Source organism: Ascaphus truei, chromosome 2 (genome assembly GCF_040206685.1).
Source record: "Ascaphus truei isolate aAscTru1 chromosome 2, aAscTru1.hap1, whole genome shotgun sequence".
Taxonomy (NCBI): Eukaryota; Metazoa; Chordata; class Amphibia; order Anura; family Ascaphidae; genus Ascaphus; species Ascaphus truei.
The window spans coordinates 451,275,332-451,291,159 of NC_134484.1; the positions used below are offsets into that span (position 1 = coordinate 451,275,332).

Genomic DNA, 15,828 nt, shown 5'->3' on the forward strand with positions numbered 1-15,828 from the left:
AGGAGATACGAGTTTGAAATATTAAGCGTCTGGGATGTTAAAATGGCGCATTCCCCACAGCACTGTGAATTCTAAAGGCTACAAAAATCATGATTTTTAACACTAAAAAAACATATAAACAAAAAAGGAAAGAGCAGGACATGCTCCTTATACCAATTAAACTTATATAGGCTTCTGGGGGAAATTGCTGATTTAAGAAAAGAGGTCTATTTTTTCATAGGCTTGTGTGCGATTATCCGGCGTCACAAGAAACCTTCTGAAAAGGCTCTAACACTGGGATTCCCCCTCCCCCCTCCGATGCGGTTATCGCACTGTGATCCTGCGTTAACTGCCAGGAATATAGCAGGTTAGCAGTCCGTCGCGGGTGCCTGTAGTGGGTGTGACGGCGACGGCTGACATCACGCGGTTGCGATCGCTGGTAGTCAAAGGATCTTGACTTCTTCAGCGATCGCGCGTGATGTCAGCGGCACGTGAGCGGTTCAGCCAATGAGGGCGAACCGCTCACGGCCACGCCTCCGCCATGCCCCCCCCCTGGGTCGCCCTCTCTTGTCTCCTGCAGTATAAGCAGGAATCGCTATTACAACGGCCACGGATGACGTCCACGCGGACGTGTCGCCGTCGCCCTAACTATAAACGCAGCCTTATTGTAGAAGACAGAGAGACTTAAAAATATTAAATATTTCTTTAAAAACAAGTTGATCTCTACATTTGTCAATAATAATAATAATAAAAAAGCAGTGGCACTTTATAGTTTTTGTTGCAATATATTTTCTGCTTAGAGGGGAGGTCGGTATTTAGTATTGAGCCGTCACATTGCAGAACAATAAAACCGCTCTGATTTGTGCTTCCATATAAAGTATGCCAGATTGCCCCTTTAACCAGTGCCAGTGGCAAAATAGTGTGTAAATGGTAGTGAAGGGTCAAATCACTACCAGCAGGGTAAGCTACGGTAGCTTTATTGTTAGGAAGAGTTTCCAAAAGAAAGTCAACCCAAAACATGTTAACGAATGGGCCACGCCAAGTGCGATAATAAGTAGCTCTCCGTCTGCGTTGGAAATATGTGCTTCTGTTCTTACATGTCGAAACTGGGTCAATACAGCAAGTGAACACTGAGTGACTTGTGCATTTCTGAAGGGAGGCTTTTCCTCCAGGCAGCTGCACAGCCTGTGCAGTGAGCAGCGAGCAGGCTGGAGAGGATAAACTGGGCGGGCTCAGATCACTCAGCAAAAGCTTCCTGCTGGACCAACTGCAATCACAGACCGTCCATAGCCCAAGCCTGGAGCATTTCCCCACCCCGACCCATAACAACAAGAGTACGCAGCGGACAGAAGTTCGTACAGAAGACGTCCTTTTTCCAAGGCACAGCGAGGAAGTGTAAAGTGGCTTCATTGGAAAGTTTGGAAGACCTGACTGCTGTTTTTGCTTTGGCTGTTAGGAAGCTGCCGATCCCTGGGAACTCTGTGGACTGATTTTGGTGCTGCAAACTGCTTCCATCAGCGTTTCGCCGCCGGGAGAATGGGAACGAAAGGCACTGTAACGAGTAACAGGAGCAGTAAGTCCGGCCGCTTTTCAGATGCGGGTTATTTTTATGCATGTATATTGGTGCTGGCACAGTGTCAATCACTTAGACAGAGCTTCACGGGGCAGGCGGCAGACTACAGGGAGTTGTAATACAATAAGTGCATCAAACAGACAAACGCGCAACACGGAGAGCAATCTCTGCAGAAAACCAGAGGCTCCGTACAGTAGGGATGTCCAACGAATCCAGTTAACCCCCTGGCTGCTGAAGCAGTTCAACATAGATAGGAAGGTGAGGCTACAACAAAATTAAGTGCAGACCAGGTGTCCCTCTCCAAACCCTTGAACGTCAGGTTGCTCTGGGGTGGCAGTAGCTCTTTAACCCTTTCTGTGCTGTAGCCTATCTGTTGCCAACTCCAGGACCAGCTTGGAAAATCACGGGGGCCGGTGCAAACTGTGAGCGAGGGGCCGCTTACGCTGCCCGGGACCCCACCTGTCGGCGATTACGGCGCTGGAGGGAGCCCAATCAGGGGGTACCGACATGGAAGTTGGGCCCAGCCAAGCTTCCGCGATCCCCCACCTGGTCGGGCTCTCTCCGTCACTGACGCGCCAGAGGTAGGGTCCCGGGTGAGAACGCAGGGCCTCTGCCAGTGCGGGGGGACAGATGCGGTCGCACCGATGGAACCGCCATCAAGCCGGCCCAGAGCTACGGCAACTAGTACAGGACTAGCATGAAGATTCCCACTGAATGGAAGCGTTGCCGCGCTGTGCCAGAGAACGGGGTTATTCTTATTCCGGGAATTTGCCGTCAGCGAGTTAAGGAAAAAAGGTGTAATACTGCTCGCTATACAAAATATAGTGCAAAGCCCCGTCTCTGTAGAACACATCCTACCATCCCTGAAAATGTTCTGTCTACAGTCTTTCCAACAGCCGCTGACCTCGTGGGCTTGCACTTCTTTTCCCCATAGAGTTGTATTAACCAGGCTGCATCTCACGTCCTTCGTCATTCCAAAATAGAGACGGAGAAAGAGAGTTTTACTTGCACGCCAACAACAAAAGGGGGATTCATAAAGGGTGTGCGTTATCAGACACAGGAGTGCCACTTTGTTACGTTATCTGCAGCGTCCCTGCCTTCTTCAGGCCAGGCTGTCCTGTATGCAGATATATGCTCAATCTAATCCTCCCCCACCTGAGCATTCTCTTCCTTCACATTTAAAAGTGCTAAGTCACAGAAAGCCACAGTGATCCACAGAGTTAAATGCAGGCATTTTATGCCAGTTCTCAGTATATGTAAATCTTTTTTTGAAAGCTTTAAAAATCATTCTTTCTTTTTTTTTGGTTTAATTTTAAACCGTGACTCTGACTAGCATAGGAGTGGTTGTCAATCACATTCTCTCTCTGCCCTACAATGTAATCTGATTTATTCCCAGCCCTGAACAGGAAAAGGATTGGTTTGAGACAGCTGAGTCCAGGAAAGCACCATCAACTAACCAGGTAAGTGTTACTCACCACTTACCTGGTGAGTTGATGGTGCTTTCCTGGACTCAGCTGCCTCGAACCAATCCTTTTCCTGTTCGTGTTACACTTACCTGGTGAGTTGATGGTGCTTTCCTGGACTCAGCTGCCTCGAACCAATCCTTTTCCTGTTCGGGTTACACTTACCTGGTGAGTTGATGGTGCTTTCCTGGACTCAGCTGCCTCGAACCAATCCTTTTCCTGTTCGTGTTACACTTACCTGGTGAGTTGATGGTGCTTTCCTGGACTCAGCTGCCTCGAACCAATCCTTTTCCTGTTCGTGTTACACTTACCTGGTGAGTTGATGGTGCTTTCCTGGACTCAGCTGCCTCGAACCAATCCTTTTCCTGTTCGTGTTCCACTTACGTGGTGAGTTGATGGTGCTTTCCTGGACTCAGCTGCCTCGAACCAATCCTTTTCCTGTTCGTGTTCCACTTACGTGGTGAGTTGATGGTGCTTTCCTGGACTCAGCTGTCTCGAACCAATCCTTTTCCTGTTCGTGTTCCACTTACGTGGTGAGTTGATGGTGCTTTCCTGGACTCAGCTGCCTCGAACCAATCCTTTTCTTATTCCCAGCCCTGTCTGTGAAATAAGCAACTCGTAGGTAGTAAATGAGCCCACAGAATAAAAACGAAACGGGTTGAACCGATCCAGTTCTGTGACCGCTGGGATATCCGAGTATACAAGCCTTTATAACCTTCCTATGACTATTATCCTTGCAAACACAACACACTTCAGTATGTTTAATATTGTAGTTTCTATTATAACTGTCCGGGGTTTACAGCCTATGTACCAACTAACCAAAACTTGTTTAACCTGTCCCGTTACACCTCATGTGCCCTGGATTGGCGTTCGTCGTGTACTATGAAACTATAGATGTTTTCCATTCGATGTATGTACATGCTTGTTTAAATAGTTAACTTTTACGAGTCAGAAATATTTCTCTAGTACTCCGTACACCCGTATGAGATGTGTGTTTATATTGTTTTAAATCACAAGTGTGCTTATTCACACACCACCAGCACTAATTCCTATCTAAACGTTCATGCAAAGTCACAGACTGTAGGCGTAGCGCTTGTGCACGGCTTTCTGTATGGCATTGTGTGTATATATACAGTATACATGATACATGCACCTGCGAATAACATCATGGATATCTGAATTGTTTTATTTGGTCAGAAATAAATTATGTTTCACGCGCTATGCTTGAAATGGGGGAATGACTTCACCATCGTGGTGCGGGTATTTACTGGAGATGTTTGTGCACCTGACGGAGGGTTTCCCCCGTGGCACCTCGGTTCCTGGAACATCACGCTGCATTAAGACATGTTTCATCTCAATGCCAGGCAGGCTCCTGCCATTGTGCCTTTGAGTGCTGCGGGACTCGACGTCGTTTAAATGCCCAACTAGGAAAGGGACAGGGTAAGGGAAGAATACGGCAGGGACAGGAGCAGTGATCTCACATTGCGCGTATCCCCATTGTCATTTATTTACCTTGTATTGTCACTTTGTAAAGCACTGCATACACTGTTTGTGCTACATAAATAAAACTATATACACATACATACAGGTTTCTATGTGTACAGCCATAGCCAGGATACATGTTACAACATTATTTTAAACCCGTTAAATATGTAATTAATCATCTCTTTTAACCTATTCAACATATTACTGCCTTAGCTTAATTTTGTACTAAATGCCGCTGTAACTTTAACCCTTTGTGTATCCCGGGACGAAGTGCAGAAGCAGCCAACTCCACTGTTCAAGGGCTACCAGCAGGTCAGGTTTAAGGATATCCCTGCTTCAGCACAGGTGACAAAATCGGTCGAAGACTGCACCACCTGTGCTGAAGCAGGGATATCGCGAAAACCTGACCTGTTGGTGGCCCTTGAAGTGCAGTTGGCCGCCCCTGTCGTAGTGACTAAATAATTCCAAACACTGGGGGTTTTTTCGCTGCTTCGATCGCTCCCGACTTCCCGCGGAGAGCAGGGCGCGATCTGCCCAGGGAGGAAACGGTGGGCAACAACTACACTTTCATTTTTTACAAAATAACCCCTGTATAGCCCCCGTGATCACGTGGCAGCTATTGAAATCCGTCACATGACCGCTCAGGTGCCACGACCCCTCCGGTACTATAATGGTTAAACCAGTCTAAGGCCCTTCATGGGCGTACCAATGGCTCCAACTCTGTAATCTGTTGGATAAGCATCTAACCTCTCCCTCCCTATCTGCTCCTGCGCACCCCTCCCTATCTGCTCCTCCGCACCCCTCCCTATCTGCCCCTGCACACCCCTCCCTATCTGCTCCTGCGCACCCCTCCCTGTCTGCTCCTCCCCACCCCTCCCTATCTGCTCCTCCGCACCCCTCCCTATCTGCTCCTGCGCACCCCTCCCTATCTGCTCCTGCGCACCCCTCCCTATCTGCTCCTCCGCACCCCTCCCTATCTGCTCCTCCGCACCCCTCCCTATCTGCTCCTGCACACCCCTCCCTATCTGCTCCTGCGCACCCCTCCCTGTCTGCTCCTCCCCACCCCTCCCTATCTGCTCCTCCGCACCCCTCCCTATCTGCTCCTGCACACCCCTCCCTATCTGCTCCTGCACACCCCTCCCTATCTGCCCCTGCACACCCCTCCCTATCTGCTCCTGCGCACCCCTCCCTGTCTGCTCCTCCCCACCCCTCCCTATCTGCTCCTCCGCACCCCTCCCTATCTGCTCCTGCGCACCCCTCCCTATCTGCTCCTGCGCACCCCTCCCTATCTGCTCCTCCGCACCCCTCCCTATCTGCTCCTGCACACTCCTCCCTATCTGCTCCTGCGCACCCCTCCCTATCTGCTCCTCCGCACCCCTCCCTATCTGCTCCTGCGCACCCCTCCCTATCTGCTCCTCCGCACCCCTCCCTATCTGCTCCTCCGCACCCCTCCCTATCTGCTCCTCCGCACCCCTCCCTATCTGCTCCTGCACACCCCTCCCTATCTGCTCCTCCGCACCCCTCCCTATCTGCTCCTGCACACCCCTCCCTATCTGCTCCTCCGCACCCCTCCCTATCTGCCCCTGCACACCCCTCCCTATCTGCTCCTCCGCACCCCTCCCTATCTGCCCCTGCACACCCCTCCCTATCTGCTCCTCTGCACCCCTCCCTATCTGCTCCTCCGCACCCCTCCCTATCTGCTCCTCCGCAACCTTCCCTATCTGCTCCTGCACAACCCTCCCTATCTGCTCCTCCGCACCCCTCCCTATCTGCTCCTGCACACCCCTCCCTATCTGCTCCTCCGCACCCCTCCCTATCTGCTCCTCCGCACCCCTCCCTATCTGCCCCTGCACACCCCTCCCTATCTGCTCCTGCACACCCCTCCCTATCTGCTCCTCCGCACCCCTCCCTATCTGCTCCTGCACACCCCTCCCTATCTGCTCCTCCACACCCCTCCCTATCTGCTCCTCCACACCCCTCCCTATCTGCTCGTCCACACCCCTCCCTATCTGCTCCTGCACACCCCTCCCTATCTGCTCCTCCGCACCCCTCCCTATCTGCTCCTGCACACCCCTCCCTATCTGCTCCTGCGCATCCATCCCTATCTGCCCTTGCACACCCCTCCCTATCTGTTCCTGCACACCCCTCTCTATCTGCTCCTCCGCACCCCTCCCTATCTGCTCCTCCACACCCCTCCCTATCTGCTCCTGCACACCCCTCCCTATCTGCTCCTCCGCACCCCTCCCTATCTGCTCCTCCGCACCCCTCCCTATCTGCCCCTGCACACCCCTCCCTATCTGCTCCTCTGCACCCCTCCCTATCTGCTCCTCCGCACCCCTCCCTATCTGCTCCTCCGCAACCTTCCCTATCTGCTCCTGCACAACCCTCCCTATCTGCTCCTCCGCACCCCTCCCTATCTGCTCCTGCACACCCCTCCCTATCTGCTCCTCCGCACCCCTCCCTATCTGCTCCTCCGCACCCCTCCCTATCTGCCCCTGCACACCCCTCCCTATCTGCTCCTCCGCACCCCTCCCTATCTGCTCCTCCACACCCCTCCCTATCTGCTCCTGCACACCCCTCCCTATCTGCTCCTCCGCACCCCTCCCTATCTGCTCCTCCGCACCCCTCCCTATCTGCTCCTCCGCACCCCTCCATATCTGCTCCTGCACACCCCTCCCTATCTGCTCCTGCGCACCCCTCCCTATCTGCTCCTGCACACCCCTCCCTATCTGCTCCTGCACACCCCTCCCTATCTGCTCCTGCACACCCCTCCCTATCTGCTCCTGCGCACCCCTCCCTATCTGCTCCTGCGCACCCCTCCCTATCTGCTCCTCCGCACCCCTCCCTATCTGCTCCTGCGCACCCCTCCCTATCTGCTCCTGCGCACCCCTCCCTATCTGCTCCTCCGCACCCCTCCCTATCTGCTCCTGCACACCCCTCCCTATCTGCTCCTGCGCACCCCTCCCTATCTGCTCCTGCGCACCCCTCCCTATCTGCTCCTGCGCACCCCTCCCTATCTGCTCCTGCACACCCCTCCCTATCTGCCCCTCCGCACCCCTCCCTTTCTGCTCCTCCGCACCCCTCCCTATCTGCTCCTCCGCACCCCTCCCTATCTGCCCCTGCACACCCATCCCTATCTGCTCCTCCGCACCCCTCCCTATCTGCTCCTCCGCACCCCTCCCTATCTGCTCCTCCGCACCCCTCCCTATCTGCTCCTGCACACCCCTCCCTATCTGCCCCTGCACACCCCTCCCTATCTGCTCCTGCGCACCCCTCCCTATCTGCTCCTCCGCACCCCTCCCTATCTGCTCCTCCGCACCCCTCCCTATCTGCTCCTCCGCACCCCTCCCTATCTGCTCCTCCGCACCCCTCCCTATCTGCTCCTCCGCACCCCTCCCTATCTGCTCCTGCACACCCCTCCCTATCTGCTCCTGCGCACCCCTCCCTATCTGCTCCTGCACACCCCTCCCTATCTGCCCCTCCGCACCCCTCCCTATCTGCTCCTCCGCACCCCTCCCTATCTGCTTCTCCGCACCCCTCCCTATCTGCTCCTCCCCACCCCTCCCTATCTGCTCCTGCGCACCCCTCCCTATCTGCTCCTGTGCACCCCTCCCTATCTGCTCCTCCGCACCCCTCCCTATCTGCTCCTCCGCACCCCTCCCTATCTGCCCCTGCACACCCCTCCCTATCTGCCCCTGCACACCCCTCCCTATCTGCTCCTCCGCACCCCTCCCTATCTGCTCCTGCACACCCCTCCCTATCTGCTCCTCCACACCCCTCCCTATCTGCTCCTCCACACCCCTCCCTATCTGCTCCTCTGCACCCCTCCCTATCTGCCCCTCCGCACCCCTTCCTATCTGCCCCTGCACACCCCTCCCTATCTGCTCCTCCGCACCCCTCCCTATCTGCCCCTGCACACCCCTCCCTGTCTGCTCCTCCCCACCCCTCCCTATCTGCTCCTCCCCACCCCTCCCTATCTGCTCCTCCGCACCCCTCCCTATCTGCTCCTGCGCACCCCTCCCTATCTGCTCCTGCGCACCCCTCCCTATCTGCTCCTGCGCACCCCTCCCTATCTGCTCCTCCGCACCACTCCCTATCTGCTCCTGCACACTCCTCCCTATCTGCTCCTGCACACCCCTCCCTATCTGCTCCTCCGCACCCCTCCCTATCTGCTCCTGCGCACCCCTCCCTATCTGCTCCTCCGCACCCCTCCCTATCTGCTCCTCCGCACCCCTCCCTATCTGCTCCTGCACACCCCTCCCTATCTGCTCCTGCACACCCCTCCCTATCTGCTCCTGCGCACCCCTCCCTATCTGCTCCTCCGCACCCCTCCCTATCTGTCCCTGCACACCCCTCCCTATCTGCTCCTCCGTACCCCTCCCTATCTGCTCCTGCGCACCCCTCCCTATCTGCTCCTCCGCACCCCTCCCTATCTGCTCCTGCACACTCCTCCCTATCTGCTCCTGCACACCCCTCCCTATCTGCTCCTCCGCACCCCTCCCTATCTGCCCCTGCACACCCCTCCCTATCTGCTCCTCCGCACCCCTCCCTATCTGCTCCTCCGCACCCCTCCCTATCTGCTCCTCCGCACCCCTCCCTATCTGCTCCTGCACACCCCTCCCTATCTGCTCCTCCGCACCCCTCCCTATCTGCTCCTGCACACCCCTCCCTATCTGCTCCTGCACACCCCTCCCTATCTGCTCCTCCACACCCCTCCCTATCTGCTCCTCCCCACCCCTCCCTATCTGCTCCTGCGCACCCCTCCCTATCTGCTCCTGCGCACCCCTCCCTATCTGTTCCTGCACACCCCTCCCTATCTGCTCCTCCGCACCCCTCCCTATCTGCTCCTCCGCACCCCTCCCTATCTGCTCCTCCGCAACCCTCCCTATCTGCCCCTGCACACCCCTCCCTATCTGCTCCTGCGCACCCCTCCCTATCTGCTCCTCCGCACCCCTCCCTATCTGCTCCTGCACACCCCTCCCTATCTGCTCCTGCACACCCCTCCCTATCTGCTCCTGCGCACCCCTCCCTATCTGCTCCTCCGCACCCCTCCCTATCTGCTCCTGCACACCCCTCCCTATCTGCTCCTCCGCACCCCTCCCTATCTGCTCCTCCGTACCCCTCCCTATCTGCTCCTCCGCACCCCTCCTTATCTGCTCCTGCACACCCCTCCCTATCTGCTGCTCCGCACCCCTCCCTATCTGCTCCTGCACACCCCTCCCTATCTGCCCCTCCGCACCCCTCCTTATCTGCTCCTGCACACCCCTCCCTATCTGCTCCTCCGCACCCCTCCCTATCTGCTCCTGCGCACCCCTCCCTATCTGCTCCTGCACACCCCTCCCTATCTGCTCCTCCGCACCCCTCCCTATCTGCTCCTGCGCACCCCTCCCTATGTGCTCCTCCGCACCCCTCCCTATCTGCTCCTCCGCACCCCTCCCTATCTGCTCCTGCACACCCCTCCCTATCTGCCCCTCCGCACCCCTCCTTATCTGCTCCTGCACACCCCTCCCTATCTGCTCCTCCGCACCCCTCCCTATCTGCTCCTGCGCACCCCTCCCTATCTGCTCCTGCGCACCCCTCCCTATCTGCTCCTCCGCACCCCTCCCTATCTGCTCCTGCACACCCCTCCCTATGTGCTCCTCCGCACCCCTCCCTATCTGCTCCTCCGCACCCCTCCCTATCTGCTCCTCCGCACCCCTCCCTATCTGCTCCTGCACACCCCTCCCTTTCTGCTCCTGCGCACCCCTCCCTATCTGCTCCGCCGCACCCCTCCCTATCTGCTCCTGCACACCCCTCCCTATCTGCTCCTGCACACCCCTCCCTATCTGCTCCTGCACACCACTCCCTATCTGCTCCTCCGCACCCCTCCCTATCTGCTCCTGCACACCCCTCCCTATCTGCTCCTGCGCACCCCTCCCTATCTGCTCCTGCGCACCCCTCCCTATCTGCTCCTGCGCACCCCTCCCTATCTGCTCCTCCGCACCCCTCCCTATCTGCTCCTGCACACCCCTCCCTATCTGCTCCTGCACACCCTTCCCTATCTGCTCCTTCGCACCCCTCCCTATCTGCTCCTGCACACCCCTCCCTATCTGCTCCTCCGCACCCCTCCCTATCTGCTCCTGCACACCCCTCCCTATCTGCTCCTGCACACCCCTCCCTATCTGCTCCTCCACACCCCTCCCTATCTGCTCCTCCCCACCCCTCCCTATCTGCTCCTGCGCACCCCTCCCTATCTGCTCCTGCGCACCCCTCCCTATCTGTTCCTGCACACCCCTCCCTATCTGCTCCTCCGCACCCCTCCCTATCTGCTCCTCCGCACCCCTCCCTATCTGCTCCTCCGCAACCCTCCCTATCTGCCCCTGCACACCCCTCCCTATCTGCTCCTGCACACCCCTCCCTATCTGCTCCTCCGCACCCCTCCCTATCTGCTCCTGCACACCCCTCCCTATCTGCTCCTGCACACCCCTCCCTATCTGCTCCTGCGCACCCCTCCCTATCTGCTCCTCCGCACCCCTCCCTATCTGCTCCTGCACACCCCTCCCTATCTGCTCCTCCGCACCCCTCCCTATCTGCTCCTCCGTACCCCTCCCTATCTGCTCCTCCGCACCCCTCCCTATCTGCTCCTGCGCACCCCTCCCTATCTGCTCCTGCGCACCCCTCCCTATCTGCTCCTCCGCACCCCTCCCTATCTGCTCCTGCACACCCCTCCCTATGTGCTCCTCCGCACCCCTCCCTATCTGCTCCTCCGCACCCCTCCCTATCTGCTCCTCCGCACCCCTCCCTATCTGCTCCTGCACACCCCTCCCTATCTGCTCCTGCGCACCCCTCCCTATCTGCTCCGCCGCACCCCTCCCTATCTGCTCCTGCACACCCCTCCCTATCTGCTCCTGCACACCCCTCCCTATCTGCTCCTGCACACCACTCCCTATCTGCTCCTCCGCACCCCTCCCTATCTGCTCCTGCACACCCCTCCCTATCTGCTCCTGCGCACCCCTCCCTATCTGCTCCTGCGCACCCCTCCCTATCTGCTCCTGCGCACCCCTCCCTATCTGCTCCTCCGCACCCCTCCCTATCTGCTCCTGCACACCCCTCCCTATCTGCTCCTGCACACCCTTCCCTATCTGCTCCTTCGCACCCCTCCCTATCTGCTCCTGCACACCCCTCCCTATCTGTTCCTCTGCACCCCTCCCTATCTGCTCCTGCGCACCCCTCCCTATCTGCTCCTCCGCACCCCTCCCTATCTGCTCCTCCCCACCCCTCTCTATCTGCCCCTGCGCACCCCTCCCTATCTGCTCCTCCGCACCCCTCCCTATCTGCTCCTCCGCACCCCTCCCTATCTGCTCCTCCGCACCCCTCCCTATCTGCTCCTGTGCACCCCTCCCTATCTGCTCCTCAGCACCCCTCCCTATCTGCTCCTCCGCACCCCTCCCTATCTGCTCCTCCGCACCCCTCCCTATCTGCTCCTCCGCACCCCTCCCTATCTGCTCCTGCGCACCCCTTCCTATCTGCTCCTCCCCACCCCTCCCTATCTGCTCCTGCGCACCCCTCCCTATCTGCTCCTGCGCACCCCTCCCTATCTGCTCCTCCGCACCCCTCCCTATCTGCTCCTGCACACCCCTTCCTATCTGCTCCTGCACACCCCTTCCTATCTGCTCCTGCACACCCCTCCCTATCTGCTCCTGCACACCCCTCCCTATCTGCTCCTGCACATTTTCCCTATCTGCTCCTGCTCACCCCTCCCTATCTGCTCCTGCACACCCCTTCCTATCTGCTCCTGCACACCCCTCCCTATCTGCTCCTGCACACCCCTCCCTATCTGCTCCTGCACACCCCTCCCTATCTGCTCCTGCACACCCCTCCCTATCTGCTCCTCCGCACCCCTCCCTATCTGCTGCTGCGCACCCCTCCCTATCTGCTCCTCCGCACCCCTCCCTATCTGCTCCTCCGCACCCCTCCCTATCTGCTCCTGCACACCCCTCCCTATCTGCTCCTGCACACCCCTCCCTATCTGCTCCTGCACACCCCTCCCTATCTGCTCCTGCACACCCCTCCCTATCTGCTCCTCCGCACCCCTCCCTATCTGCTCCTCCGCACCCCTCCCTATCTGCTCCTGCACACCCCTCCCTATCTGCTCCTCCGCACCCCTCCCTATCTGCTCCTCCGCACCCCTCCCTATCTGCTCCTCCGCACCCCTCCCTATCTGCTCCTCCGCACCCCTCCCTATCTGCTCCTCCGCACCCCTCCCTAACTGCTCCTCCGCACCCCTCCCTATCTGCTCCTCCGCACCCCTCCCTATCTGCTCCTGCACACCCCTCCCTATCTGCTCCTCCGCACCCCTCCCTATCTGCTCCTCCGCACCCCTCCCTATCTGCTCCTCCGCACCCCTCCCTATCTGCTCCTCCGCACCCCTCCCTATCTGCTCCTCCGCACCCCTCCCTATCTGCTCCTGCACACCCCTCCCTATCTGCTCCTCCGCACCCCTCCCTATCTGCCCCTGCACACCCCTCCCTATCTGCCCCTCCGCACCCCTCCCTATCTGCCCCTGCACACCCCTCCCTATCTGCTCCTCCGCACCCCTCCCTATCTGCCCCTGCACACCCCTCCCTATCTGCTCCTCCGCACCCCTCCCTATCTGCTCCTGCACACCCCTCCCTATCTGCTCCTGCTCACCCCTCCCTATCTGCTCCTCCGCACCCCTCCCTATCTGCTCCGCCGCACCCCTCCCTATCTGCTCCGCCGCACCCCTCCCTATCTGCTCCGCCGCACCCCTCCCTATCTGCTCCGCCGCACCCCTCCGTCTGCTCCGCCGCACCCCTCCCTATCTGCTCCGCCGCACCCCTCCCTATATGCTCCGCCGCACCCCTCCGTCTGCTCCGCCGCACTCCTCCCTATCTGCTCCGCCGCACCCCTCCCTATCTGCTCCGCCGCACCCCTCCCTATCTGATCCTCCGCACCCCTCCCTATCTGCTCCTCCGCACCCCTCCCTATCTGCTCCTGCACACCCCTCCCCACCCCTCCCTATCTGCCCCTGCGCAGCCCTCCCTATCTGCCCCTGCGCACCCCTCCCTATCTGCTCCTCCGCACCCCTCCCTATCTGCCCCTGCGCACCCCTCCCTCTAGTCTCTCTCTGCTTTTAAGCCTAGACTATTTTGAAGCCCTAAATCACAATTATTATGTTCAGAGAATCACACGCAATTTGATGGTTGTTGTCTTAGGAGGAGGAGATGGGTGGGGGGGGGGGAGGATTTAGTAATAAGGAACGGAAGAATGTAACAGCCAGATCCTGGGGTATTTATTACATTTTTAGGTACATGAAAAAATACGTCATAGTAAAACAAAATAATCATTTAAATCCAAGGACACATGTAAATTATATATGGATCCAGGAGGTTCCAGTTGTTGTTTTACGAATCCCACGGGGATCTGGTGTCTGTAAAATGATGCCGAGTTCTCACAGGATCCGGTTGTGTTTGTGGGAATTATGCACGGGTACAGCATGATCTGACAATATGTGTGTGAATTGCAGATCTGGCAGCGGTTGTGTGACGCACACATAGCTCGGGCAGTATTTGTGTGTATTATGCATTGACCTGGCAGGATCTGACAAGGTTTTATAAGAATGAGGTATGCATCCAGCTTTTACCCACAAGGAAATCCAGGGAAACTCCAACTCACCTGTACATCAGTACACCTTACACCCTCACACTGTCCCTGCACGCTCAGAACCCAAACCTTCCACACCATATATGTTTGTGTTAACAGGAGTGCTATGGGATTGTGACCTAATGCATGGGAGCGCAAACTTTTTCAGCTGCGCCCCCCTGCCTGCTCCCCCCTCACCTTGCTCGGTGGCGTCAAGTGACGCCGCGGGGGTGACGTCACGTGACCCGGTTGCCATGGCGATGGACGTGTGACGTCACCCCGCATGGCACCGCAGCGTAATTTGACGCCGCGTTAACATGGCAACGCCTCCCCGCAGCTCTTCAGAATCCAGGTAAGTTGAGTTGCAGAGGCCTTATTGGATCCCCCGGCATTTAATTTAAATTGCCTGGGGGAAGAGCGCGGGACCTCTGCAACCGCCCGCGCCCCCCAGTTTGCGCACCGCTGAATTTAATGTATACAAAAGACAAAAAGCCCCAATGCTACATCCAATATGAAAAATCATATTCATTAGTTAAATACCCATCTGTTTTTTTTTCTCATAAGTAAAGGTCATTTAGTCAAATTCTTTGACCGAAGCCTTATAAATCTGCAACCACATCACGCGATGCGCTTTTTGCAGGTAGTGACCTGTCAACGTTCTCTTCACCACTGGAGGGAGAAATGTCTCAATATTGAACAGACTGATCATTCACAGGTGAATAACAAGACCTGCAATTTATAAAGGTAGATGCATACCAGGTAACCAGAGGTTAACTAACCAGGCGCTTCAAAGAGTCAGTGAGATAGCTGCATCCTGATAATAAATAAATAAACACAGTCCTGGCCAGACTCCCAAATAAACCAGTGGGTATATACTTCTCCTTATAAACAATTAGCTCTCCTTAGAGCACCAGTAGCATTGTAAGTGGAGACTCACGGTTATAGGAGCAATCACAAGCCGGTAGTGAAACTGAACAGCAACACAGGCAATCTGCAAACCGCCAGGAAACTTCTCTCTGCTGATGTAGGGTACATCCCCCGCAGTTGCTGAGTGGCAGGTATGAGAGCTACCTGGCGTGCCACCGATAACGAATAGCAAGTGAAAGAACACACCTCCCGTCGGAGGCAAAAACGATGCACAGCCGGGAGAAGGAACTGCAAGCAGGCAATGGTGGTGAAAAAAAGCGTTTAATCCAACATCATGGTAAAAGTCTGGCGGATCCTCTGACGCGTTTCAGAGGCCCATGGCTGAAACGCGTCAGAGGATCCGCCAGACTTTTACCATGATGTTGGATTAAACGCTTTTTTTCACCACCATTGCCTGCTTGCAGTTCCTTCTCCTGGCTGTGCGTCGTTTTTGCCTCCGACGGGAGGTGTGTTCTTTCACTATTTATAAAGGTAGGCTGGGTGAGCTTAAAACCAGGGAGGAGGGGTCACAAACCTCCAAACAATGGCTACCAATTGACATTTACACCCTCACACTGTCCCTGCACGCTCTGAACCCAAACCTACCACAACATATATATTTGTGTCAATAGGAGCGCAACTTGGAATGTGACCTAATGTATACAAGAAAAGACAAAACGCCCCAATGCCACATCCTACACTCTTACCTGTGACAAGAAAAACAGAGAAGTATTTAACTGTATGATTTATCATATTGGATGTAGCATTGTGGACCTTTTG

General features: G+C 56.6%; 1 protein-coding gene across 1 annotated transcript in view; it reads left to right on the forward strand.

Annotated features, from left to right (window-relative positions):
- The first annotated feature begins 1,156 nt into the window (after window positions 1–1,156).
- Window positions 1,157–15,828, forward strand: part of PLCD1 (phospholipase C delta 1) — a 134,654-nt gene continuing 119,982 nt past the window's right edge. Inside the window, exon 1 of the mRNA XM_075587944.1 lies at window positions 1,157–1,552. Coding sequence (XP_075444059.1) covers window positions 1,516–1,552 — 37 coding nt within the window. The 5' untranslated portion in view covers window positions 1,157–1,515. The remainder of the gene's footprint in view (window positions 1,553–15,828) is intronic.